This window comes from Micropterus dolomieu, linkage group LG22 (genome assembly GCF_021292245.1).
Source record: "Micropterus dolomieu isolate WLL.071019.BEF.003 ecotype Adirondacks linkage group LG22, ASM2129224v1, whole genome shotgun sequence".
In the NCBI taxonomy this organism is placed as follows: domain Eukaryota; kingdom Metazoa; phylum Chordata; class Actinopteri; order Centrarchiformes; family Centrarchidae; genus Micropterus; species Micropterus dolomieu.
The window spans coordinates 7,116,296-7,143,911 of NC_060171.1; the positions used below are offsets into that span (position 1 = coordinate 7,116,296).

The window sequence follows — 27,616 nt, forward strand, 5'->3', positions numbered from 1 at the left end:
TGTTTGTTCTGCATCGCGGCAGACTATATCTGCGCCCGGATGGCAGCAGCATAAATTCACCCCACAAAGGATGACTGGGATCAGCCAGGATGGCTCTCTCCTTCTTCAAGGATCTGACCTTAAACAGGTCATGTAGGTCATCTTCAAGGGTGTGCCAACAATTTTGCTGCATACCTTCACAATACCTTGCATGCGATTTTTCTGTTTAATGGAAAGTGACCTGTGCCAGCAGATAAAAGAGAAAGTGAGAACTGATTCTATAAAACAGGAATAAAACATTTTCATAAAAACAGTGTCAACATTAAAACTGCGAAACTTACTAAGAAAGTGCATGCCAAGATATTTGTACTGCTGCACTAGTTCAACTGGCTGGTTGTCCATTACAACAGGGGAAATGACAGTGGGGTTTCTACTGAATTCGATGCACATCTCTTTCGTTTTTGCCACATTAATACTTAAAACAGAGGATTTACACCAATCACTAAAATCCTTCACTACAGGACCGTGTTCGGGGTCATCACTACTGAGGAGGGACACAATGACCGAGTCATCCGCAAATTTAATAATGTGGCGCCGTTCACGATGGCTTTGGCATTTATTTGTGTATAAAACAAATAACTAGTTAAAATAGTGATGTTTTCAATTTGTGAATACTGACTCTGTTGTAATGTATGTGTGTTAAACAAACTACTGTAGATGCAGCACTTTACTGCACTAAATAGGACTTTAACATAATTAAAGTGTACTTAATTTCATAGAATGGCATTTTACTGAATAAACATCACTTTAAATTATATAACCCCGTCTACAAAACTGTGGTATCTTTTATAATATGATTCTGAAAATTGTGGTGGCGCTTAAATTCTGTTGTATCATACATCTAATTTAATGTTTAGCCGTGTTACCTTGTACTTTGTGATGACCTGCCGGGGACTACAGATGTAAAATAGCCATCGGACTAATTCTGGCATATTTACATTGCTGAAAAGCTAAGATACCCATTAATATGCACGGTCCCCTTTAAATAAATAAAATAAATGTGTGTGCTGACGACTAAAACTCTTTAATAGGACAGATTTACGGTCTTTGTGAAGGGGAGTTCCTTCTATAATCACAAAACCACACAGAACAAAGTGTAGATGGTGAGAAGTTTATTAAAAGAACATATGTACAGGTTACAACAACGTTTTTGTGTTAGAGGTTAAAAGAACAAGATGAGGAATACCTTTCTAAACAATAATTAAAGAGGAGCCTCATGGAAGGAAAAGACACCTAACAGAACACATGAGAATCCAAAGAACAGGACAATGATTGTTCTAATGCTACAGGCAGGGTTGGCAGCACCAATCAACAGGGACAATTGAAACAGTACAGATCGATTCTAATGAGTTAGCTCACTGGTGTTTGTACTTCAAAACAAACTGATGATTTTCCGTAAATGGCATGATCCATTTTGTTCTGACCAGAATCATAAAACACTAAATGGGGCGGAAACGGAATCCTGCTACTTGAAAATAAGAGCCAATAACCTCTAGACTGATCCAACCTGAAACTGGCCAAACCCTGATACACACAAAACATCAATAGCAGCAGGTTTGTTCTTTCTTTAAAAAAAGAAAAATTTGGCAAGTTCCACGTGTTGCCTCCAAAGTGCTCCATTACACAAACAGACACAGTCAGTCCTCAGATCCTCTGGTACCCAGCATCAGGCATTTGACAGGCAGTAAGGTGCGCACGCCTACGGCAAGTACATTCGCACTGAAGAGAGCTTCAGTGCGGGTTTGATCCGCTGCCAACAGGCTTCGGCTTTGTCGAGGGAAGTGCAAGGACAGAAACGGAGAGAGCGCCTGACGTCTATGCAAATTCAAGGAATGACAAAGTGTAAAAAGGTACAATGACTACCTTTGAGGAATGACAAAAGTCCATCGGAAAAAGGGCCGGACTACGTTGGCAATGAGAGTCTATCGACATGAGTTCCAGTTTGGTGCGGCAACAGTCAACACCTTTGATTGGGCGGAGGAACCCAACACCACAACTGACAAGGTTCTCCTCAAAGAAAAACAAAAGAGGTTGTTTCATCTCAACCAAGTCTGTTTAAAAAGGTCCACGAGCCTTCGTGTTTCACTTCCTGTCAGGGTGGATTAAAGTCTTAGTAGATGGTGAGGCTGACCGACCGGTTCATCTTCTTGCCGATGAGTCTGGAGGTTCTGGGGTTCGCCTGGACCGTGGAGCGGGTCAGGATCCTGTCGGTGGACAAAACCTTCTCTTCTGCTGCAGCTCTAGCCATCTGGGCCTTCTTCAGCTCCCTGAGGAAGATAATGGAAAACAGTTAAGCATTAAGGAGACCATTTTACATTAACATTATTTTCATGATCAATTAATCTCCAGTGGTGCTGCTACTAAACACTAAAGTCAATTCACAGATTTAAAAATGTATTAATATTCCATATAACACAATGTGATTCAGATTATCACATAAAACAAGGAAATAAAGAAAATTAGAGGTGCAGCAAACAGTTTGTCAATTAATCTAACAATTTTCAATTAATCGTTTAGTCTGTGTTAGAAGAAAGTGTCTTATTTTGTGCCTTAAAAGTTTTGAAAATTTTTACCATTTTTGCTTAAAAATGGCTTACGTGAATATTTCTAAGAAAAAATGTTGCTGATTAATTATCTGAACAACATTTCAGCTTTACAGAAAGCTGGAACACAGAAATAATAATTGGTATTTATTTTTTTTTAATTGTTTAAACAATTTCCTCAAACAATATTTTTTTCTGTGCGGTTCTAAACTTACTTCTGGAGCAGTGCGTTCTTGAACTTCTCTGCATTGAGCTCAACTCTGAGCTGGTCTGCGCTCATTCTGGCAGCAGTGAGGAGCACCGGGTGTTTGATGAGGTCGGACGTTGATGGTCGTCTGCTTTGATCGGGGTGGATCATCAGCTGAAAGAAAAAAAAAAGTAAAATAAGATTAAGTCAATGAAAAGGAAAAGCACAAACCCGTCAGCCTGTAGAAATGACTCAGTTTATTTAACTGAATTTCCTGTTGGTCAACTAATCGGCTCAGCACCAAGGATGTTTCCATTAACTTAATTTTGTTCAAATAAATGAATTAAGTTATGTTATAGATCCCTCTACCAAAAAAAATAGTTAACATCTGCTTTAGGGGCTTAACCCAAAACAATTTCATGAATTTAGAAAATAAAATGCAGACACACTGACAGGAGATAAAACAAGGCCCAAATGACTCCAGTCCTCACATAGCTGAAAGAAAGAGATAAAGGAAAGACAGACTTGACTGTTACCTTGAGAAGACTGAGAAACTCTGGAGAAAGCACTTGGGGGATGGCGGGGAGTTTGCCCTGTCGGATCTCGTGCCATTTGTCTCCGTTGGTGGGAAGAGGCTCCGCCCCCGAAGCGCTGACAACAGTCAGAGCCAGAGCAAAGATGTCCGCCTTCGTCAAGTTACTGTAGTCCTACAAAGAAAATCACACAAATAAGGAGAAATATTAGGACCCCTGTGAAGCTCTGTCATCCTAAATTTAAAGGCAGTTTTTAAAGCAAGATGACAAACCTCTTGTAAAACTTCATTGGCCAAGTATCTGCTGTCGCCCTCCTCCACTTGTGGATTGTTCACTCTTGTCACATGACCAAGATCACCTGGAGAGGGAGCACATACAGTACAGATTTAAGCAGAGTACTTTAAAAAAAAACAAATCGCTCAAAATGAACCACAGATATTACACAAAAACTGTTGAGGTAGCTTACCTATTTTGTAGACCGCACTGGTGATCCGTCCGTCATCGTCATCACATTCATCGCAGTTGGCTAAAGCCTTCCGTGAAATAAAGATGTTGCCTGGGACAAAGATGTTAACATTTCCATTAGTTTCTGACCAGAAAACAGTGATGTTAAGACTCAAGCTCCAAGTTGTGTTCTTGTCATTTCGATGCACAAGCTAATAATGTCCAATTCCTCCCTTCAAAAGGTCTTTACAAATATACTTATCTCTACTACAATTACTATCATTATAACATCCTTAAGTACTCACTGGGCTTGATGTCCATGTGTACCAGAGAAGTAGAGTGGATGTACTTGAGTCCGCGTGTAACTTGCAGCAGCAGATCTTTCAGCTCCAGCTCAGACAGGTAACTGAGCCGCCTGTAGTTCTCTGCGATGACGTCAGATAGGGTGCCGCCGTTGCAGTACTCGTTCTGAATGAGCATGTGGTCGTCCTCGGCCCAGGCCGAGTAGTAGCGCACCACGTGGGGATGTTGGCCGAGCACAGCGTGGGCATACACCTCCCGTAAGGCGTTCTGTCTGCGGAGGAGGGGAACAGGTTGTGTAATTAAAGACACGCCTGGTTTTGTAGGTAAAAGAATAAACAATAGGAATTACATTTTATTCTAATATGCTGAATCACTTCACACTTTGGACGCTGGACTTCAGGTAACAACAAGTACCCAAAATAAGATTGCAATCCTTTTGTAAGAGTTTTTCAGATTGTTATAAACTCAACTTACTCGTCTACTGATCCTGCCAGAGGTTTCTTTGATCTCTTGATGGCATAAATGCAGCCATCGATTCTCTTCACACACTTGAACACAGCACCAAACTCCCCACAGCCGATCTTCTCCAGCTCGAGGAACTCTGAGGCGTACCTGGACATCATGTTGCTTTCCATCATGGTGATTCTCTAAAAAAGGGCAGAAGAGTTTTACAACACATTTATTAAAAACATTAAAATGGTTTAAAGCTATTAGTTTCCACTTGCTTTACAACAGCACATTGGAGGTTTCCTCTGCAAATTGGTTTGATTTAATCCACATATAAAATTATGTAGAATAGTGATTTTGTTCATATATTTTGCACTTAACAAAATATATTAAATTATAAAAATAGGGATGTATGTTTTAAACAACATGTGCACTTTTATGGTGTGTTTACATAACTTTACAGGGGGAAAAAAATTCTGGGTAGCAAAACAAAGTCACACTTGAAAATGAATTATAAGTCGTGTATTAAGCAAAAATATCAAACATTTTCATGTTAGCTAACATTTGCTGCTTTTCTGTCTTGTAATGATATAAATTGAATGTCTTTTGGTTTTGTATTGCTGTTTGGACAAAAACAACAATTTTAAGACATCAACTTGCACCCTAGGTAATTGTATTATGTCTTTTAGGTTTTCATAGGCTACATATCAGTTAACTGACTAAAAAAAACAATCAACAGAATAATAAATAATCCAAATGCTGCTGCTCTAAAGCAAAGTTTTGAACTTTCTGCAAAATGTTACAAGTGCCTACTAAACTAACTATTTCCCTCAATGTAAAAGGTATGTGTAAATAATGCAAATAACATGAACATGTATTACCTTTGATGGCGGCAAAACTTCCTCCTCTCCCTCACCGTCACTTGCCTCCATGTCTTCTCCACAAGAGCTGACAGATCAAAGACAATAGTGGCTGTTGGTTAACATTCTGTACAGCAGGGGGCAGCACCTGGGGCTGCACAGGCACATGGCAGAGTTCACCACTAACCATGAGGTCTTGGTTCCCTGCCAAAACCCCCTGGCTTTAGTCAACGGCTTTAACGTATCTGGTTATTATAACAATGGGTTTGGTCTGTGTTCAAGAGAACAGGTAAAAGTTGTGCAGCACAGCTCTGACTGGTGTGATTAACAGCTTCTGAAACATTATTAAACAAACTGACCAGGGTGGGAAGTATGCAACCAAAATATTGACTGCAGCATGTCAACTCCTCCAGCCATTTTGAAAAAGCACTACAGTATGCAAATGTTTTAGGTACAACATGTTTTGGGGATTTCATCAACATCTGTGCAACTTACTCATTCCAGTGCGCCCGCTTCCTGTTGTTTCTCTGTTGTGTTGCAGACTGGATGAGGAGGGAATCGGGTGTGAAGGGGTTAAAGTTGACCAGAGGGGTCTGCTGTCTCCTGTTGCTGTCTGTGAGTGACTTTCCTGAAGACTCTACATTCTTGAACAGGGCAACTCTCCTGCTGGAGGATCCTGGGCCGGAGGTCCTAGCTCTGGACAGCAAACTCTGGGGGTGGGGGGGGGGGGGCAGCAGATTTATTGTTAATAAAGCAGTATAAAATAAATTTTTAATGGAGACTATATACTAGATGAAAAGGCTAATTAACAAACAATATGATTGATAGCTCCTGAGTAAAGTTTGAGGAGTATCTAAACTTGGGTGCTTGTGTTGTGTAGTAATCACTGATAAAAAAAAAAAAAACATGCCCAGACATAAAAACTCCAGGTGACCAAATTATATGGCTGGCTGACTACAGTGAGACCATTATGCAACAGTACAGTTGTACTTTAAGTGGGTCACTGTGGTTAACTGACACAGCATAACTATCCCCTGTATTTAAAAAAAAAAAGAAAAGTATCTAATTGTTTGTGCAGTCTTGGTATTTTAATCAGATTCCAGTTCAACATCTGATCCAGAAGCAACTGAATCAGTGACTCAGATACATTGAGACATTTCCATAATATGTGTTTCACTCAAAAATGTTTGTGAAGTTGTTTTGCAAGTACAAACAGCTCAAGATACTTTGAGATATTTAGAGAAAACATTTTTCTACTCTTAAAAAAAAAAAAAAGGGAGGTTTTTTTTTTTGCAAGATTACATGAGCTGACACAAAAAGTTTGCAAACATTATTCAAGTAAATCCTGCAACTGATCTCAAATAAACTTTAGACTGAACAACTGATATGTTTCATATCAACAAATACAAACCTTTGGCGTGTGCGGTGTGTCAAAAAGTCTGAGTTTTCTGAAGGTTTTGTGTGGAGGTGTGTCGGGACAGTCTGGGATCGGGGAGCTGGATCCTTCCCCGTCGTCCTGGATGTATGACCGCTCCGGTGACCCTCCGTACAGCCGAGAAGTTTTCCTCGGTGAGGGCGAGCAGTTAGCGAATATAACGCTGCTCGGTGACCGAAGGTGGGACGGGGAACCAAAACTCTCTTCGTCCCACAGCTCCACGTCGTCGTCCCCTCCGGACTGATTCAGTGGACTGCTGCTCCCTTCCAGCCGTTTCTCGACAGTGTCCCGTCGCGCAGGTATCGGGGAATCCATCTCCGTGAAGCCAGACTCTCCTCCGGTGCTGTTGTTTACGTCCTCAATGGGTTCGTCTTCCCCGTCGCTGGATATAAACTGTAATTTTTGACGAATTGGTCGATCTTTCGGGGACGGTGATCCGTGCCGCTGGCGACTGTAGCTCGACATTTTTCAGGATTTAAACCCCGGCTTCGTCGACGTGAAAAATCACGCGGTAGCACCCCGACTACTACTGTTGTAGTAGTAGTAACGTTAGCGTTTCTCGCAAAAAAAAAAACCCCACAAAGCTAGTCAACTTTCAACTACCTTGAAATGAAGGTATCGATTGAAACAAAAAAACGTATCCAAAAACGACTAAGAGACGGTTAAAGCTCCGCTAGCATCCCAGAAAAAGTTAACTTGTTTGCTACACGCCCATCCAACGCTGAGAAATGGGGCCCAGACTAGTAGAAGGATTCACCGTAAGAACAACGTCCGATTGGTCTTAAAGCTATAAACAAATACTACCGGGTCCAGTCGAGTATCGGTATCCGTCACCACTTTGTTGATTGCTCACCGACACAGAAACACGTCTTCCCGCAATAAAACCATACCAATGTTTACCAAAAAAAAAAGTTTGAATGAGTCAGGAGCTGTCCTCTTCCTATCACGCGCGTGGCAAAGGACTTCCCGCGACCGTTGGTCACATGTCCCAGCGCGGCCAATCAGCGCTCGTCTCGAAATTTTGAAAGCTGGGCGTTCCAGAGAGGTTTCGGGAGGCGCTTACGTCATCGGTGTCTGAGCAACAACATGGCGCGAAGGCGTGCTTTTCATCTGGCCGGCGGAGTCACACTATTACATTAACTTCGAGACAATGCACCCATTATTTACACGGCACCATCAAAAACGCAAAGTCTAAACGGGGTATAAACCTCGTTCCGTTCAGTTTACGACAAAATAAGCCAATTATTGAATAGGAATGAAACCGGTTTCCAACCACCGACCTCAAAATCATCTGAATGAGACCGAGCTAAATTTAGCACCTTTACCTTTCTTTAAAGTATAACACTGCATCATCTTTTATAAGATGATCATATGGTTTATTTTAAATAGTAACTGTAGCTGTCAAATAACTGCAATGGAGTAAAACATACAAAATATGGAGCTATGAAGAAAAATAGTAAAAGTGCCCCCAAATTGTACTGAAGTATAGTTAAGTGCATGTACTTTATTAGTTTTAATCACTGTCTAAGGGGGACATGCACATTTTCCAATTCATGGTGGAAAATTTGCAAACTGAATCAACAGGTTGTTTCACAACAACCCTCAATTAATCACACAATCTTTTTTTCCTTCTTTTATTAGAAATAGCATTAGCTGTACACTGCACTGTGCACCATAAACATTATAAAGCTTTCTTTTGCCTCTCCCATTTTTTTTGGTTGAGGGACAAAATAGCATAGCAGAACTCCAGTTATCAAAATACTATTTACACATAAAAGCTTTAATGGAAAAAAACCCATGGAGGAAGACTCGTGATTTCTCTCATCGATACAGTCCCAAGTGAGATGGTTTTAATCCTATATTATAGTTCATAATGAGTCCATCAATCATCCAGGCCCGGTGACTCTCCTTGCTGTATTCTTGATGCTATTCTGATGGCTTCCTCCAACGAAGGCTGATCACTGAGCTACAGAGAAAAGGAAAACAATGCGCATAATTCAAACATTGATTGACATACTGATAACCACTGTTAATCGATCACCACTACGGATGTAATCTATTTACTCTGCCACCTCTTTAAAGGACAATACCACCTATGACCGTGTGTTAAAGGTTGCTGAATTTCCTTAATGACTGTCACATGGTGGTAAAGGAGTGTTTACTTTGTAATTAACATGACAGAAAGAGCAGATGGTGGTACGTGAACAATGTCAACAGTGTTTTTCAGGATAAATAAAGGTTGGTCATCTGATCTGCAACCTTTGATGCACACATAGCCCCTCAGGGGTTTTTAGGCCTGACTAGTTAATATAGTATTATAATTTCCTTCTGCTTGCCTTTGTACTTGTATCAAGGCAAACAAATAAAACCACAAATACAAATTTCTATTACAGGATTGACTTTATTTTTTGGCAGAACGAGTGCTGGTTATCATTAAAAATTTGAATTACATGGAAACTCACACATAATGTGATGTTTAAGTTTTGGTTTAGTTTGATTCCTATTTAAATGCAGCAGCAGGAGGGCAACAACGCATCTACATCCCCTAAACTGAGCTCCACCTACCCATGAGTTTTAGTTAAGCGTTTAAGTACATAGCTCAGTAGGGTGGGATCTGGGGAACTTAAGTAGCTGAAACTCCTGTCAGTTTCAGTTTTGAGCAACAACAAAATTGATCAATGAAGAAATGTGGCAGACTCTGTAGAATCAATATCTGGAACCAATCCCAGCTGACATCGGGCGAAAGGCACGGTACACCAGAGAACCCACGCAGACAACATGCAAACTCCACACAGAAAGGCCGGGGTTTGAACCCACAACCTTGTTGCTGTGAGGCAACAGTGCTAACCACTGCACCACCGTGCCGTCCTAGAACCAATATTCAAGATGTATCAAATATTCTTCTTTATAAAGTGAACTAGACAAATCCACATTGTGAAAACCCCTAACCAGTCGAGGCACCCTTAAAAGATTTTCCTTGCCTCTGTCGCCTAGTGCTTGCTCATGGTGGTGCTACTGTATATGAAAAGTGCTATCAGAGAACTGTTGTTATGAATTGGCGCTATATAAATAAAACTGAATTCAACGGAAAATTAATTGAAACTCGCCCCATCAGTCTATTCACTCTTATGTTGTCGTACTACTAACCTGCACAGCAATGTGAGTGCCGTTGGATGTAGCCAATAATGTGACAGGATGAAGGTCATCCTGTTCTTGGCTGTAGGCTGCCTCCTCCACAGTCTGAAATGAGGCCATGTCGGGTGTCATGATGGCCACCTGAGGGAGACAGAGACATTGTTCAACAAATCAACCACCCGCTTTGGTGTTGGCTCACAAATCAATTAGCAGCCACATCTGCCGCCATCGTGGTGGTCCAGCAGTGTACTAATTGTGCACCATGTTGGATGTTCAACAACCACGCTAGAAATGGGAGAAGACACCAGAAAAAGATGTTGAAGATGTGGTGTGGCTGTTAATTTGAAGTAAAAGTGTCTGGTCTTCGAATTACACTTTTCAAACTGAAGTTAGTGTACCGGTGTTTCCATCGTTTTTTATGCACATTTTAAGTATCGCATTATAAAATGTTGATGGCAGCAGCAAACTTTGAAAAAAAGTTTTTATGCTCACTTTAGGTGGGGTTTTTGCCTTTTTCAAAAAAAAAAAATTAATGCACTAAATGGGAGATGGAAAAACATTTGCAGAGTAAGTTCTGACATAGCGAACATGTAACTCTAATGACTGATCAGCTGTTTCAGCTGTCTGCGTCATCTCGGATGTTCTCGTAACGCGTGAAAACATGGCTGTTAACAACTTGTCCACTTGAAACACATTCCTGAAGACCTCTCTCCATTTTTCTCAGAGCTGTGGCCCTCAGGTTCATGCGACTTGTTTATTACAGCCATGTGTAAAGTCAACTACTGACATAACTACGTTTGCCGTAGCCTGGTTTATTCGCTCCAAACCAACCGATGGAAACGCACCTAATACACATTTTAAATGTTTTTTCCTTTTTTGCGACATTAAGTTTGCTTAAAATTTGCATGTCAATCAGATGCAAACATGGTTTGTGATACAGTAAACTCTCGTATTCCTAAGTTTCAGTCTTTTTATTTTCTTCTGAAGTAAATTAAGTTAGGCACGAACACGTCACATGAAAATGCACAAAAGCCTTCTATACAAAACTCCACACATTATACATTACTCTAACATTTTGTACTCGGGCAGTTGTTTACCTGTTCATCTGAGCCGTCTGTTGTTACCATGGTAACTGAGTGAGAACCTTGCGTTGCCAGTTCGTGGGCTGGGATGGTTATGGTTGTGCCTTCTTGGGTTACCATGGTGATTGTGCCACCCATAGCTTGTAAGTCTGCTTCAGAGATACTGACCTGATGCGAGACACAGTTCAGAGCGGAGAACATTCAGTTTCACAATAATTCATTCTGGCACAATGACGCAGAACTTTTGCTACGTTTACGCCTCCCGTCCAGACTAAAAAAGCGAATCCGATGACCTAAAATGGAGAAGTTTGAAAACCATGTTGACTCCCGTTTTTACTTTAAACGGGTGCGGAAAATGATTATGCAGACACTCACGTTTGGCTTCCTGATTAGGTTTTATCAGTCATGCAAAGCAAAATCCTGATGCAACTGACAGAGTTTATGTTTATTTAGTTATGGTATTTTAATTAAAATATTTGTACTGTGCAAATACCAACATAATAGTTCCACCTCATTGTCAGCACCACGCAAAGAAATCGCTGGTGTGGTTCTTCGTCTGTAGTTGTACTTTCCACCATTTAGCCACTAGATGTGCATTCTCAATCATTTTAATATAGGTGGAGATCAATTCTGATGCACAGATAAAATGCTAGTGTGGATGGAGTAGTGTTGTAGTCAAGACCGCCCAAACCAAGACCAGAGTTTATCAAGACCGAGGCAAGACCAAGACTTTTAGGTGATGAGACTAAGTCGAGACCAAGTTCGAGGGAGGGCGAGACCGAGTCAAGACCAAGACCAGTTCCCCACATTACATGACACACAATAAAATGTGGAATGAGATCACAGGTACTTCTCAGATTGATCTGAAAGATCCACATTCCCATTAAAACACCCACATACAAACACTAAGAGCTGAAATCAATGTAAGCATCTTTATTCAACACTCCTTTTCCATGCTTAACATCACGGGGAGGGGTGACAGTTGTTAACGGTAACAACACAGTTTTAAATAGCGTTATTGGTTGCATTTGAATCAATACATTTTACATCCAATTAAAGTTAGGATGTTAACAAATAAATCAGACAATCCAAAAGCAATTTATTGATATTCGCAAAGTAAAATAAAATCCTCTGTCCTTAACGTCCGAGACCAAGACAAGGCTGAGTACAAATGCGGTCGAGTCCGAGACCATCAAAAAATGGTCTTAAGACCTTTCTTGAGTACTACAACACTAGGATGGAGATCGTTTTCATTTTAAAACTGTGGATGTAGCCTTAATATCTTCAGTATTAGCTTCATAATGAACCTGCCTTTGTTGTTTAAACACCAAAATACCCAATAAGACAAGCCCAAGAAACCCTGAAAACAAAGCAAAATCTAAGTTTGTTAAGAAAAGAAAATGTTATGCAAATAAAACTTTATTGGTATTACTATTCCTTCACTGAACTTAAATAGATAAGTAGCGGTGGAAATTTTGGATCACGGCGATGCAGCCTTTAACGTCCCCATGAAACCAAAATAGATGAGGTGTTAGTGTTTTTATATGATACTTCATGTGCAATATGTCACCTGTATGCCAGTATGTGGCCCAACAATTACAAAAAAGTAGTTTTGTAGGTATTCTTAATGGTATTTTAGAGTTTGCCATTTCCTGGAGAGAAAATATGTTGATGACTCATCCTGCACTCAGGGGTGTGTATTAATTTAGCATCCAATAAAATGCTTTCTCGATTGTTATGACTCCGCCAGAGCAGAGTGTTTCTGCTTGTTAGAGAGGGACGCCCCTGTTCTGGCGGCATATGGTAGCTTGTTCCACCATCTGACACCACGATGGTGGAACGAGCTACCACATGCCATCAGAGCAGGGGCGTCCCTCTCTAAATTCAAGAAGCTCTTGAAAACTCATCTACTACGAGAACACTTAGAACACCTCTAACATGCACTTCCTGTGCTCTTCTTCTATCTCCTTACAATCCTGTTGTATTGATTGCACTATTCGTTTACTCTGACTTCTTTCCCTAGGTATTTACACCTAGGTATCGATGCTGTACGCGCTAATATCTCTAGTACTGATTGCTGCTGACTAGTATTTATTGTCACTTGTAGATCTCTTACGTTATAGCTGTGTTTTTGGTGCTTGTATGGTGTTCCTCAAATATTAAGTTGCGCTGAACAAAAGTGTCTGCCAAATGCCAAACTTTATATACTGAAGTGAGTGAAACTGGGTTGTATTTCATGGAGAAAATATCAGTTTACCCATATACTGGTTTTCCCTCTGATGTCCTCCGGCTGCTCTGCCTCAAACGTCGATGATTCACCGAATGACAGATAGCTTTACTTGTTGCTAAAATAACTGCTAACTAGCTGATGTTAGACATTCTTCCAATGACATTTTTCTTTTAGGTGGTCCCATATCAACTTAGGCTCTTATTGGCAGATGTATGGTTCATATTTGTGATGTAATTTTGTTCAATTACCTGCTGTTGCGTTCCGTCCTCCTGCGTTACCAAGGCCACGTGCTGTTGACCAACCATGTCCGAGCTCTCCACGGGCACCTGCTCCGAGCCGGAGTCATCTGCTTCAACCACTGCTGCCGTATAGCTGACGTTTGGGTCATCAATGGCATCTGAATTGAGATTGAAAGACGTTGCTTGTCAGTATCTGAGACAAGCCTATTCATATGTAATTTCATAGTTTCATTCTGTGTATTTCTCCTGTACATTTTCATGCTGTAGTTACTTTAGTTTTATATTTTCCTTTCGTATAAACATATTTCTGCTTAATATGTTATAGTGGGATATTTTATAACATCTCATTTTAACTAAACTCTAATACATATCCCAGTGTTTCTTGCTGACATCACCCTCATTTCTCGAGAGTATCATTCAAGTAGGGCAGCAACAATTGATTAGTTAGCGATTACACTGTCAGTTATAACTATAAAAATTAGTTTTCATTAGCAAAAAATCTGTCAAATATAATACTCAGTTCTAAAAAACGTTAACAAGTCTTATAGGCTATATATATATATTTTATACACACACACACACACACACACACACACACACAGACCTGTTGGAGGTTCAAAGTAGGCCTCCTGCTCCTCCTCGATGGGCTCTGTGTCGTTGTGGGCAGTGCGTTTGTGCATGGCGAGTGTTGAGATCTGTTTGTAGGTTTTCCCACAATGGTTGCAGTTGTAAGGTTTGCAGGGTGTATGAACCACATGGTGTTTGTAAAGGCTGGAGTATTCTGTGAAGCGTTTTTCACAGCCAGGCACTGTGCACACATATGGTTTCTCTCCTGGACAAGCAGAAATGTAGTTAAGACAATGGGAAACATGATTTTAATTATTTCATGTTATTATATCAGAAGTTTCAGCCTTTATTGAAATGGTGAAGTACTTGTGACCAGTTCTTTCTTGTAAACAAATTGTACACAAGCAGAACACTCAATGCTGGAATCTTAATGTATAATCCATATTTATATCTGCACACAGTTGCACAAGAACTTAAGAAGAACTACATGCTTAACTTTAGGCTCAGTACTGTACGACACCAAACTACAGTTTTAATGACCCATTACAAGTTGGTAGGCCTGGGACGGACAGAATGAATTGCCAGATTATGATGCAAAAGGACTCACCAGTGTGTATCCTCATATGGTTTTTGTAGTTGGTGGCACTGGCGAATGACCGTCCACAGCTTGGCTCAGAGCAGTAGTACGGCCGTTCTCCAGTGTGTGTTCGGATGTGAACTTTGCGAATGTTTGAGGTGGTAAACGACCTGCCACAGCCTTCCACTGGGCATTTGAAAGGCTTCTCTCCTGCAGACAAGAAGTTGGATTTCATTCCAGTTTTATATCGCCATAATTTCTCAAAACTTATCACGTGGGTCTGTTGGTATTCCTTTGCATTTGAAAGGGGTATTTTATTCAATAATGCGGTGGCCAGTTTTTATGTGTAAAAAATAATGAAAATGAATCCATTTGGACTTGACTGTGAATTGATTGTTTCAAGTGTTTAACGTCACATGTGCTGGCATATTCTGTGAAATACATTTACATTACATTTACTCATTTAGCTGATGCTGTTATCCACTTACAATTGCTATATATGTCAGAGGTCACATGCCTCTGGAGCAATGAGGGGAGAAGTGTCTTGCTCAGGGATACATTGGATGATGTGTCACAGTGGGGGATTGAACCCGGGTCTCTCGCACCAAATACTGTATCTCTCTCTATTAGGCCATATTTCTTTATAAACAACAAATGAGATTAAAACTGCAAAAAGATCTTTCAAAAATAAACAACAACCCCCCGCGTCATGCTTCTCATGACGACCATGTGCCTGAAAACCCCTCTAGTACTTTAGTGGCTTTGTGGAAAAATTCAGCTCCACATATCCAGCTAACAAAACCTTGTGCTCTGTTCAGTCAAGTCTGGAGGCACTGCAACCCAATCTGTGTTGTTTCAGAAAACAGTGGTGCATGACTCTGGCCTGGCAGTTTGGACCAAAATAGCATCATTTGAGCTGTGAACACACTCCTGTATTAAACAACCAGCTCTGAGGCTAAGAAGCAGTTATCATTTCAGCTCCCAACAGTGGCAGTTTAACCTTGTATGACACATCCATAAGACATTAAAACACGTTTCAGGCATATGGCACAACAAATTATGATTCGTGCCGAGTGTGTACCTGTATGAGTCCTTGTGTGCTTTTGAAGGTCTCCGGAGGTTTTGAAGGACTTGGAGCAGTTCAGCTCTTGACATCTGTATGGCTTCTCCCCCGTGTGTGTGCGCGAGTGACTCTTCAGTCCATACCCTTAAAACGCCATAAAAACAGAAATTGAAAGTGACATTCAGTTATGCCTTTATTCCTGGTTTTTAAAATGATCATTTGTTGATTTGTTGTAGCCACATAAGAGCACCTCAAGCCAATTTGATTTTGATATCAAAATGTTGTCAAGAAGGTGACTATGGTAATTATATCATTTTTATCAAGGTGTTCAATGAAAGCGTCACAACAATCAACATAGAATTCCAAAATAATTTGCTAAAATGTCCCGACGTAGGCTGGATTTCTTTCTGCTCTGAATTACACCATCTGGCAAAGCATTTAATAAATATGACATGTTTCAAATGAAGTGGCCGAAACTCATAACTGAATTCTTCACAGCTACCTGTTGCAAATTTCTTCCCACAGCCAGGATAGTCACAGATGTATGGTTTATCTCCAGTGTGGGAGCGCTCGTGTACCTGCAGGACACAAACAAAACAGTGTAGCAGTGAGGCTGAAACAGCATCACATGAAGGTGCTGTAAGGGAAATATTTTCTTCAAATAATCCCACACTTGAGGCACAAGCACAGCAACACAGCAAAACCTTTATTTCATTAAGACATATATGCGTGTGCACACAACACCCACACTTACCTTAAGATGGTGGGCAGTGGTGTACAGCTTTCCACAGCCCTCGTATTCACAGCGGAAAGACTTCTCGCCTACATTTGAGCCCCTTCCTTGCCTGTTGTCTTGGCCCTGTAACACAATCTGAAAGAAACACGAATTAGACGAAGGAGAAAAAGTCATGAGGAGAAGAGAAAAAAAAAAAATACAGAAAAGATCCTCTACCCGCATGTGGACGCCATTGTCTGCTTCCACTCTGCCGAAGGACCCCAAGGGGTTCTCTATATTCTCCACCTGATAGGGTGGAGAAAGGACAATTTCTATTAAAGTATATGATTTCAGAATTATGAACATTTACAATTAAGGGAAATATAAAGAAAAAGACATACAGGTGTACATCTGCAAAAACGTTGCACAAGATGAACAATGGGAAGATATCAAAATGTTATCTATATTATACAGTCTATATAAGCACATGCTTCCCAATATACTGTCTATTCAGATTGCATAAATAAACACACACTGGGATGGAAATGCTGCTAATGGAACATAATTTCCAGTTTTTGGATCTTGATTCTGTGTCCTGTTACCACTCTAGTGCTACACCAGTATAATGATGTATATAATACCTTGGTGGTGTACTGTTCCAGCACGCTGATGGTCTCGGGGTCAATGGAAGTGGCTTCGGTCTGCAGGTCTGCAATGGTGCCGTCAGCCTGGATGGCCAAGATGGTGTTGGACTGGGGCATGTGCACTGTGTGCTGGATGTAGGCGGTGCTGCCGTCCTCCAGCTGCACCTCCTGCAGGCCGCTCTGGTCATACGTATCTGCACCGACACAGGGAAAAGGATGTTCAGTTAGCGAGAGAGAAACTGAATGAGGAAACTGCTCCGGTCCAGTATGAAAAATGACTCAGGGAGGATGGATGGTTTCTTACATGAGCGAGAATTATTATTGTATTACACATTTCTGGGTCTATATCATATTTCTAAACATTGGGTTTTGGTGTCACTCCATCAGAAATGCAACAAAGACCAATTTCTAGATTCAAGACACTGGATGTTGTGTTTAAAGTAAAGTGTGCCACATGTTTATGAACACATTCCAATGTAGTGGTCAACCAATATGGGTTTTTCAGTGGCTGATGCCAATGCTCTTCATCAAAAATGACTTGTAGAATGAACTAGATATTACCAAGTGATTAAATATAGCAATGTAATTTTAATGTTTAATTACCTTGATTGGCCATTCATTTGCTGATGTGTAATATGGAGAATCATTGAAATGAGACACTTTACATTTGTTTACTTTCTAAGAAAATCATGCTCTGTTAATCTGACTTAAATATTTAGTACCTTTGGGTGTATGAATGTAGGCTGTTGTTCCATCTTCAAGCTGAACTGCCTGTCCGTCTTCAAGCTGTAAACTGTCCCCTCCTACAACATAAAAAAATCATTAGACACAACGACTTCACCAACAGAAACATCTGCATAGCTTAATTTTCTGGACATCTCTGTGAATGTTTTCAGTCCTGTAAGAAGGCATTTTGTCATCCAGATGAAATACAAATAAATTATTGCTTCCCATCATCCCACACACTGTGGCAGTTTGCATTTTACTAGACAACCGAATACAACATGAATACTGTTCTCTCTGTCCTGAGATATATTACCAGGGATTTCTGTTTTACCTCCTTTAGGCATCGACACATGCTGAACGTAGGCAGCAGAGCCATCCTCCAGCTGGATCACCTGGCCGTCCATGATCTGTCCATCTGAAAAGGACGTTTTGGAGTCGTGCTGGATGTACGCAGTGGATCCATCTGCAAGCGTTACAGCCTGCAGGCTCACCGTATCCATGCTCTCCATCTGATCACCCTCTGGGAAATGAATGGACAATGACAATACCTTAACTGCCGGCTTAAAAAGTAAGAAGATCATGTTGATAAATCCAACTTTCTCTAAATGAGGAACTCACCAATAGACTTTACTCTTTTAACTAAAATAAATCTCAGTGTCTTAATTAGGATGTAGTGAGATGTTTTTTTCTATTGCATCCCCTATTTGGGTTCAAATACAGTATTTCTATGGGACTGATCACTATGAGCCAATCACAGTGCCCAAGTGTTGCCGAAAGTGGGGTGGTGATGGTGCAGTGGCTAAGACACTTGCCTTTGGTGTGAGAGACCTGGGTTTGAATCCACTGTGAGACACCAATGTGTCCCTGAGCAAGACACTTAACCCCTAGTTGCTCCAGAGGCGTGTGACCTCTGACATACTTAGCAATGGTAAGTCGCTTTCGGATAAATTAATTATTATTATTAAGTGCAACATTTCCTCACTTTATTTGTGGACATTTGTCTCTCAATTCACCTTCAGGGTTAATATTTATTGTCTGGTGTACACACACTTATAAATAATAACAGTTTACTTACATAGCACTTATCAAAATCAGCTATTACAAAGTAGTTTACAAATGGCAAGGAAAAAGGCAATAAAATACATAGTAACTATGTCTTTTATATTTACTTTTCACGCCTCATAATGTTTAAAGTAAGGGGAGCTCACCTGCTACAGTCACGGCCTCTGTCAGACAGAGAGTGACCGGCTGCCCGTCTGCATCGTGAAACTCTGCCATTCCCTGGGAGTCCCGGTTTATCTGAGCCAAGAGCATGCTTTAGCTGCTGTAGGAACACACACATACACACTTGAATCCCATACTTAGTGTCCACAGTTCACAGAGACACACTGACACAAGTACTGAAGATGGAGATACTTTGCGAGAAGTGAAAGCTAGTGATGCCCTATTGACAGTAACTGGGGTGTAGCCAACATTCATAAATTATTTCCAGGGCCAAGTTCACAATCAAAGCTTTAACACATTAGGAATTTGCAGCACATACATACAACTTTGTAATGTTACACACTTAAAGTTATGGCCTCCCGTTCAGGTAATAAAATAGAACTCAACTTAAGACTAGGGCTGAACGATTTTGAAGAAATATCTAATTGGATTATTTTGCCTGATATTGCAATTGTGATGCGATTCGACATATTAGAGGAAATTATTTACATTGTAAATGTAATGTAGGTAAGTCTGTAAAATATGATGTGAACGCAGGGACATATTTGAAGCAAGACTATATTTCATTTAAAATGGTATTTTGACACACATTTTGCCTTTTACTATATTGCTATATTGGAAATTGCTGTAGACCATATTGCAATTTATATTAATTGTTCGGCCCTACTCAAGACCCTAATATCGTGTCACTGAGCTTCGTGGTGCATATTCTCAGGCAATTATTCTATTAAGTTATAACAAACCTGTTAACAGACAAAACCCTGTGAGTTTTGGGGCCCCTGGGGCTCTCGGGACACCTGGGGACAGATGCTACTTGCTTGTGCATTTGTTCTCACTCAGGCTTTTTGTAAACTTATTCGAGGTATATTTTACTTTTTAATAACATTAATGCTCACTACCTGAATAGGCTCTTATTCCATCTACTGTCACCGATGCTCTGTTTTTGGCGCTTGTTGATTTGAATATAGCATTAGGGGCTAACGTTAGCTAGCTACGATGTAACGGTAGCGCAACTATGACTTGCCACATTTGTCACTCTGCAATGAAACATTATCCAACAATCGTAGTGAACAGGCTCTGCTGTAATGCTAAACCTACTCAGTTACCACACTGACAGCATTGTTTGGATGTCCAAAACACCTCACACCGGCCGTGGAGGGGTTAGCCAACATGCTAACAGCGTTGCTAACTACGCCAACCAGCGCTGTCACGACTTTTTAGCGGTTATCAGCAAATTGTGTCTTAAAGATTGTCTTAAACGAGAGTGCAGCGATGTAAAGTTGGTATGTAAAGTCTATGCTGAGCCTGTGTCATCTGCCGGGCTAGCTAGCTGTCCCCATGAAGCTCCCAGCTCGTCTAACTAGCAACGCAGTTACGAAACAAGAACCATGAGCTAATTAATGATAACATAAGCATTTTGACTCGGTGGGTGTCAATTTTATTTTTAGGGTAAAACAGTATTTTCCATTCTTCTTTTCATTCCCTTGCAGCAGCCGCGTCACTCCCTCTCCTAGAGATGGCTGTGGGAATAATGCATACTGGGTAAAAACCAATTTATATACTAACCTCCGAAATTTCCAACAATTCCTCCTGTTCGACCACCATGCACCAGTGCAGGAAACGCTTCGCGATGTCCACACACCAGGAACATGTATGACAGCATACTCCTTCACGCGAGGCACCGCCTATTCCAAAATGAGATACGGTGATTGGTTACAGTGACCCAATCGCCCACTCCTATTCGTCAGCCAGTGTGCCTATCGTTTCCTACCCAAGCCTGTGTTTCTGTTATTCAGCATCCCGGGCCCCTGGCAGACGCCATTCCGCGTCGGTTTTCGTATTGTCTCGGGCTTTTGACTGAAAATGCGCTGCGTTGTCGTAGAAAATAAATATTTATGCTTCAACATAAGACGGCAGTCAACGGACATGGTGGATTTCGAGTCACATTTTGCCACAGGATACGGTTAGATTGGTTTTTCAGCGAAATAAACAGCCACTTGTGGGTATATATTTCGGCATCCATGTTGAAAACAAGGTCGTGTGGGAAAAAGAAGGGGAATCTGGGCAATGCAGTGAAGAGATGCTCGGAGGGATGAAATGTCTTGCTGAAATCTCACAGTACAGACTACACATCTGAAAAAAACAAACCCAAAGCATCGTCCAAGTAATCCAACACAGGACTTCAACTCAAGATAAATAACCTGACATTTTCAGGCTTAAATGTATGAACAACACTGTCAGTAATAATAAAATAGTAACAACAAATCTATTCAGGACACTATTTCTAGAATCATTCATTTTAGTAGACCTGAGCAAACAAAAGAGAGACAAACTCATTTTGTCAAAGGAGCAAAAATATAAATGGAGTTCATTTCCAAACATTCATCTTACTAAAACAAATAGCCTCTTGTAGATGCAGATAGATAGATAGATTCTATCTACACGGCTAATAACCTATACTGGTATGTACAGGTACTGTAAAGATAAGTGTGTGTTAATAATAATGATATTTTTCTTTATATAGCACCTTTCATTTAAAAAAAATGTAATTCAAATCTACAGAAAACAAAAGATGGAAAAGAAAAGAGCAAAAGTTACAATTTAATCAAGTGTTGAGATTTATAAAAAAATATATAAAGAAAGAGGAGGGATGACAACGACATAATAATAGCATAATTAGAAGTAAAGTAATTGTTGCAGAAGTGTAGATACATAGGGTAGTAAAATTAGGTTCTAGGTAAAAGCAAACATGATGATGATGAGTTTTTAATAAGCGCTTACATTTATGTCATTTGTTGCCGCCGTCCTCACGTTAAGAGAAATTGTATTCTTTAGTATTGTGTTTATTAAATGTGCTGTGTTTTCTGCAGCTATAAAAAAATAAATTATAATAAAATTCTTAATAAAAAAACAAATTTAAAAAATAATAATTATGTGTTCAGCATATATTAGATTAACTCATTGCTTCAATATCTCAGTTTGAGAAATTGTATGTTATCCCCAAATAAGTTATTTGTCCTTTGTTATGTCAGCATTTGTTGTCTAACATCTTTGTTGAAGTGTAATTGAAATTCTATAAATGTATATACAGTTCTTACAGCATCAAATGTTAAAAACAGGGAGATTTAGTGTCTCACTTTCATCACATTAGTGAGTCAGGCTTCAATAAAGTGATGTCGCTTATTTGTTTCTGCTTTATGCTATCTGTTCGTAAAAACATTGCAAGAGGAAATGATTCTGTGGTCTACAACGCTGTCAACGCTTCCTCACAGATGGATCAACCCTTGTGTTACTCTTAATTCACACATTCAGAGGAGGAAAATGTCAGATCATTTTCATTTGCCTCATTTTTTTTTATTAGAGTTTTTATTTTGAAGGTTTTGACCAGAAGCCGTGTTGTTCAGCCGTGTGACTTGACTACCTCCTGTGACAATGGGGGTGTCTCCTCTTCTGTATTAGCCTGACCTCATCATCGGGGATTCCTTATTAGCCCCAGTTGTGGACAGACTCCCACAGCCTCGGTCTGACTCATATACCCGCCGACATGTTCACAGGGATGCGGACAGAGAACAGGGGGGATTCGGGGGTCCTGGATGCTGCGGCTCTAAGGCAGCAGAGGAGGCTGAAACAGGCGATCCAGTTTCTCCATAAAGACTCAGCCGATCTGCTGCCTTTGGATGGACTGAAGAAGCTCGGGACATCTAAACAGGGGGTGTGCCTCTTATTATAGGCCTTACATTAGGCTACAGAGTAAATGTTATACATTTTTGGGTTTATGCTTTACAGGCTGTATCGTGATAGCCTATGGCCAACCGAATCCACGTTATGACGATGGGGGTCACTTGAGCTACTTAATCTACCACGAACACGTATTATTTCATTATTTAAAATGTAGTCCATGGAGTGGTAACCTATTTAAAATATACACTATACAAATAAAATAAGATGTCTAAAAAGGGCGTTTCAAGGAAAAGTAGGTTATAGCTAAATGTTTCCAGACTTTTACTATTAAAAAATAAATTCCCACAGTGAGAATTCGACCTTAGGTATTGCCAGTGGACAAGAGGCTATTTTTTTAGTAAAATAAATGTTTATTTATTTTTTGCCTCTTTAAAAAAGTATTAAAACCTTAAAAACCTGTGAACATATGAAATTAAGTTAGTCTCCCTTTTGTTTGCTTATTGGGTCTAAGTTTCTAGAAATGGTGTCTTGAATATTAATTAGTTACTATTTTATTATTGTTATTGTTATTATTATTATATTAGTGTTGCCCATACAGTTTGCCTGTAACTGTCATTTAGTTCTTATGTTGTATAGCCTACATATTAACTTTCAACATCTTTTCAATTTATCTACATGTTTGTAGGCACCGAAGGTCTCTGAAGTTCATCATGTCAGCGTTTTACAGATAATGGATAGTTTTTTTTAAAACTCCAGCTTCACAGGAACGAGAAGAGAACTTGGCCATGTTTTGTAACTGTATTGTTTTTATTTTTTTTGCAGCAGCCACACCACATTCTCCAGAAGCGCCTGCTGGAGGCCAAGATGTCCCGCGGACGGATAAACATGTGTGGAGTGACGCCAAACAATGGAGGGGTCCTTCTGACTCGTGACCATTTAAATTCACATGAGGATGAAGAAGAAGAGGAGGAAGGTTTCATTTATGTGCCCTGCAATGTGAGTGGAAGTTGGTTCAGGTGCTTAACAATAGATTCCATTACAATTACTTATAATCAGTAATGGAAGACATATATATGTACAAGTATCTCCAATCAGAATACTGTACTTTATTCTTGGTAAAACACATTTTTTTTAAAATTCAGAACAAGGCTTTTGAAACCTCTCCACCTTGTTTACAGTGTTTAGGGCAGGAGGTGAATGTGCTGATTGACACCGGCTGCAAACTGAACCTGATGTCCTCAGTAACTGTGGAAAGATCAGGGTGAGATGCTCATTATCTGTCAATTTGACTTACAGCAGGCTACTTTCTGTATTCAGTGAGTAATTTTTTGTCTCACTCAAAGTTTGAAAGAGCTGGTTGAGGAGAACAAAACGGAGATGGGTGGCTTTCCATTTCAGCGGAAGTTTTGTATTAACGGACACATCAAAGAACTCATCTTAAACATTGGGAAACTCAGAATAATGTGCTCCTTTGCTGTAGTAGGTAAGAAAGAAGAATAAAGCTGATATTAAAGAGTACATAGGCACTTTTAAGTATTATGTTATAACATTATTGTTCACCAATTACATTTATTTGCAGAAAGTAACAGACCACTGATGTCCCTAGGCAACAAGACATTAAAGTCACTCAAGGTAAATCATCTTCCCAGGAGGAACATTTAAATATAATAATGAAGATTCAAAGCTCTAGATTACTGTAACTAAGAGACATAATTACTTTGATAATTACTAGATCCTTACCACTAGTGGAGCAAAATGAGTAAAAATTTGGCCAGAGGAAAGGCCATGTTGTGACCTACATGTACAGTAAATGTGTGATGTGTTGGTACATCATCTTTTCTTGCAGTGTGTAATTGACACTGACAAGCAGATGTTGGTGTTTGGGACAATGGTGAGGGAGCAAGTTCAGTTTGCCAAAAAGCCATTCAATGAAAGGTAAGATTGTATTACATTGTTTGCTGAGATTGCATGTCCATTACGTCCTAATTCAGGGCATCTATACCCTGAATTATACTTCACACACAGACCCTCAGTTCCACACAATCACACTTATTCTACATATTTAGAATGGTTGAAATATAAAGACAGTATCATCAGCTGGCATTGCATGTTGTGCACTGTTGAAAGTAAACTTTTTATCATCAGAAATGCTGCAAACCAGTGCAAAGTGCATTTCTGTTGCAACACGTTATATTATTTATATTTGGAAATGTTCCTACAAAACACATTTATTTGAATCAAAAAATGTAACATTCATCGGCAGAAAGACAATTATTGGACAACGGACACTCGTGAAGTTGTGAAAACCAAATATTCTACAAATGAATCTCACCAAGCACTTTCTGCTCCTTCTGTTCTTCTTTTCAGCTCCTCTGACTTCCATGACCAATGATACTGACCTCCCTTCTCCCCAACACACACAGTGACCAAAAGCAATAGAATTATTTACTCTTACAACTAGATGCCTCATCATGGAACTTCACATTTTTTTAACCACATAAATTCTCACTTTCTCTCTGCCTGTTTGTTTGTTGCATTCATGTGTCAGATAATCCACACTGACTTCACTCATTTTAACATCAAAGCAGCAGTTAACCCAGCAGCTGCTCCTCATGTAGCACTGGCAATAAATAGCATTCTTGTAGCCTAAGTATGATCATGTTCAAGCTGTCACTATAGTAGTACATGTTGTGCAGCTAGAAAACAAATTATGAACAGTACTTGCTGTAGACTTTAAGATTCTGATAGAATTGTGATTTATAGCTCTTGTATCCTACAAATTAGTACTGTTCTGCCAGACATAGTATCCTACATTTATAGCTGGAAATTAACCTTGGAGAACAAAGGTTGGAGGGTTTGTATTTCACGTATGGCTGATTCGCTTAGCACAATCTGTTGCACACAGAACAACTGTTTATCTACTGTATTTTATAATGTTGTAAATGTATTTTCTATAATCCAAAACATGTATTTGCATTGAGGTCACTGCCTTTTCATGTTTACAAAATGATAGTGATACTTGTGATATGTTTTATCACAGGACTGTAGCAAAGCAGAGCACTGAATATCAAATAAAATCCCAAATAAATGTGAAATATTTTCTGTTATTTTGCATAATTTTTCAAAAGGAAATGTAGCACTTTGGACAATATATCATAACTAGCCCTTGTGCTATTTTATATGAGAGCCATTTATGAAACTGGGCCAGCCAAAGGTAGTGTGACACAATTAACACTATTGGTAACAAGTAAAACAGAAGAAATATCCTGACACCTGCAGATATCAGTGTCATTTCTCACCCCTGCATATTCAGGAAGGGATGGAGAGCAGCTTTAATTGCTCAGCTGATTAACTACTTTGATGGTACCATTGCAACTGTGCCATGACAGTAGTGTTTGGTAACTACCCCTGCAGCTGATTGGCAGGCAAACAGCCCCTCTAGTGGCCACGAAGAAGACTTACGTGGACTTGAACATTTCTCCATGGAAACCAGCATCAACAGTGAGGCGAAGTTGTCCTCTGCAGCTGACTGTGAACAACAGAAAACTGCAGGTAAAGTTCCCACTCACTTTATCTGTGTAACTTTCAGATCAAAGACAAAGTACAAGAAAGGAGTCATCTATTTAGCTGCTTCCTTTACAAAACGTAAAAATATTAATTGAGTTTCCTGTTATTATTATCAGACAAAGGAGGATAAGTTCTAGATGTGTGTGCAGAGTGTTTTGTATTGGTGGATAAACATTTGATAGCAAAGTGTTTTTTGCTCTCACAGAGACTCAACAAAAAAAATGTGAAATGAGCTTAATATAGTAAAACAAGTTTTAACATAACAATATTAGGGGAAAAGAACATCATAACAGCAGCACAAAGTTATATAACTAAAGTAGATAATCACATTTTAATAAAGACAAAATTAAAATGATTACAATGTGCAACATATTTAGATACTTAGATGAACCAGTTTATATCCTTTTGCTGTAATAATTTTTCTTTTTTGTTAAAGGAAGTGAGCATGTTTCAAGAGAAAAGATTAAATATATTTGTATGTAATGCTAAATCTGTAAGTGCACCCCACATTTAAGTTCACATGGAAGTGAATTTCATTTTCATTGTTATGTGTACAAAACAAGCAGATATTTTCAGCATTGTTGTGTTTTGTAAAATTGCAACATATTAAATTTTTTAATAGTCCTAAACATTCCACGTTATCCCTGTCTTTCTCTCTTTTCCAGTTATTCTCAACTATTAAATGATGCAAAAGCCACTGAATTTAAAATAAAATTTCCTGACATTATTGCGGCACAGGGATGGCTTTCAGGCAGACGGTGGCTTCTGAGGCAGCGCTGATTCCGTTGTTTCTTGGCAAACAGAAGTGCAACGTCACTTTTGTCGTGGACAGTTCAGAGAGCATGAGACCTGTTCTGGGGTCAGTGAAACAACTGCTGATTCAGACCCTGCTGAACAAAGCTTTGCTCAGGGACTCTCTCTTCAACATCATCACATTCTCAGGCAAGGTGAGGTTGGATGACATTACAACTCCAACATCAGACATAATGCACACAGAAAGGATATTACACCTCAGAAGACAAGGAAAGATGTCTACGGTCACTCTAGAGGTTGTAATGTTCATTATAAGCAATTTATTTATCCTTAAAGACAGTACTGGGAATTATTTCCCCTGTTAATGACACCACAGGCTGGCTCTGGGGTCATTAAAGTATTTATTGTTTTTGGTGGATGACTGCATAAGGTTGACATTTTGGCCTAGGTTGGAACAAAAGGAAAGGCCAAGGAGCTTCCAGGAAGGAGAGGGTTTGTCATCTGGGAAGTATTATAAAGATTCCAAGGCAATTTAATCATCTGATTTCTATGTTGAGACAAAAATATTGTCCTAATGGTGTTGCCATAAAAAAGTTCATGGGTTCACCAAAACATAGGATTC

The 27,616-nt window shown here is 39.7% G+C and overlaps 3 protein-coding genes across 4 annotated transcripts; 1 reads left to right on the forward strand and 2 right to left on the reverse strand.

Moving 5' to 3' along the window:
- Positions 1-1,136: 1,136 nt before the first annotated feature.
- Positions 1,137-7,761, reverse strand: wee1 (WEE1 G2 checkpoint kinase). Its single transcript, XM_046038518.1, has 10 exons — positions 6,768-7,761; positions 5,852-6,066; positions 5,378-5,444; positions 4,524-4,696; positions 4,052-4,320; positions 3,769-3,858; positions 3,575-3,660; positions 3,306-3,476; positions 2,798-2,943; positions 1,137-2,306 (listed from the first exon to the last, which is right to left on the reverse strand). The coding sequence occupies exons 1-10, from the start codon at positions 7,254-7,256 to the stop codon at positions 2,150-2,152; spliced, it is 1,863 nt and encodes a 620-aa protein (XP_045894474.1). The 5' UTR covers positions 7,257-7,761; the 3' UTR covers positions 1,137-2,149.
- Positions 7,762-8,555: 794 nt separating this feature from the next.
- Positions 8,556-20,779, reverse strand: znf143b (zinc finger protein 143b). 2 transcript variants are annotated; one of them, XM_046036886.1, is made up of 16 exons: positions 20,765-20,779; positions 20,560-20,678; positions 18,978-19,093; positions 18,101-18,289; positions 17,766-17,846; positions 17,041-17,237; positions 16,637-16,705; positions 16,439-16,555; positions 16,187-16,262; positions 15,703-15,828; positions 14,652-14,831; positions 14,082-14,309; positions 13,487-13,635; positions 11,024-11,176; positions 9,939-10,067; positions 8,556-8,757 (listed from the first exon to the last, which is right to left on the reverse strand). In XM_046036886.1, the coding sequence occupies exons 3-16, from the start codon at positions 19,081-19,083 to the stop codon at positions 8,674-8,676; spliced, it is 1,884 nt and encodes a 627-aa protein (XP_045892842.1). In that variant the 5' UTR covers positions 19,084-19,093; positions 20,560-20,678; positions 20,765-20,779; the 3' UTR covers positions 8,556-8,673. The 2 variants fall into 2 exon arrangements, with proteins under 2 accessions (XP_045892842.1, XP_045892843.1); XM_046036887.1 differs by lacking the exons at positions 20,560-20,678; positions 20,765-20,779 and adding an exon at positions 19,893-20,065.
- Positions 20,780-22,431: 1,652 nt separating this feature from the next.
- LOC123961468 (nuclear receptor-interacting protein 3-like) lies at positions 22,432-25,769 on the forward strand. Its single transcript, XM_046036888.1, has 7 exons — positions 22,432-22,705; positions 23,497-23,670; positions 23,853-23,935; positions 24,018-24,157; positions 24,254-24,306; positions 24,521-24,609; positions 25,042-25,769. Exons 1-7 carry the CDS (start codon positions 22,538-22,540, stop codon positions 25,064-25,066), a joined length of 732 nt encoding a protein of 243 aa, XP_045892844.1. The 5' UTR covers positions 22,432-22,537; the 3' UTR covers positions 25,067-25,769.
- The last annotated feature ends 1,847 nt before the right edge of the window (positions 25,770-27,616 follow it).

Coding starts and splice junctions, on each gene's coding strand:
- wee1 (XM_046038518.1), bottom strand. CDS start 7,256: ATGTCGAGCTACAGTCGCCAGCGGCACGGATCACCGTCCCCGAAAGAT. Junction 4,321..4,523: donor CTGGCAGGATCAGTAGACGA/GTAAGTTGAGTT, acceptor CCTCCTCCGCAG/ACAGAACGCCTTACGGGAGG. Junction 3,859..4,051: donor ACACATGGACATCAAGCCCA/GTGAGTACTTAA, acceptor TCTTTGTCCCAG/GCAACATCTTTATTTCACGG.
- znf143b (XM_046036886.1), bottom strand. CDS start 19,083: ATGCTCTTGGCTCAGATAAACCGGGACTCCCAGGGAATGGCAGAGTTT. Junction 17,238..17,765: donor CTACATTCATACACCCAAAG/GTACTAAATATT, acceptor GTGTCGGTGCAG/ATACGTATGACCAGAGCGGC. Junction 14,310..14,651: donor CCATATGAGGATACACACTG/GTGAGTCCTTTT, acceptor CTGCTTGTCCAG/GAGAGAAACCATATGTGTGC.
- LOC123961468 (XM_046036888.1), top strand. CDS start 22,538: ATGTTCACAGGGATGCGGACAGAGAACAGGGGGGATTCGGGGGTCCTG. Junction 23,671..23,852: donor TCATTTATGTGCCCTGCAAT/GTGAGTGGAAGT, acceptor CCTTGTTTACAG/TGTTTAGGGCAGGAGGTGAA. Junction 24,307..24,520: donor AGACATTAAAGTCACTCAAG/GTAAATCATCTT, acceptor CTTTTCTTGCAG/TGTGTAATTGACACTGACAA.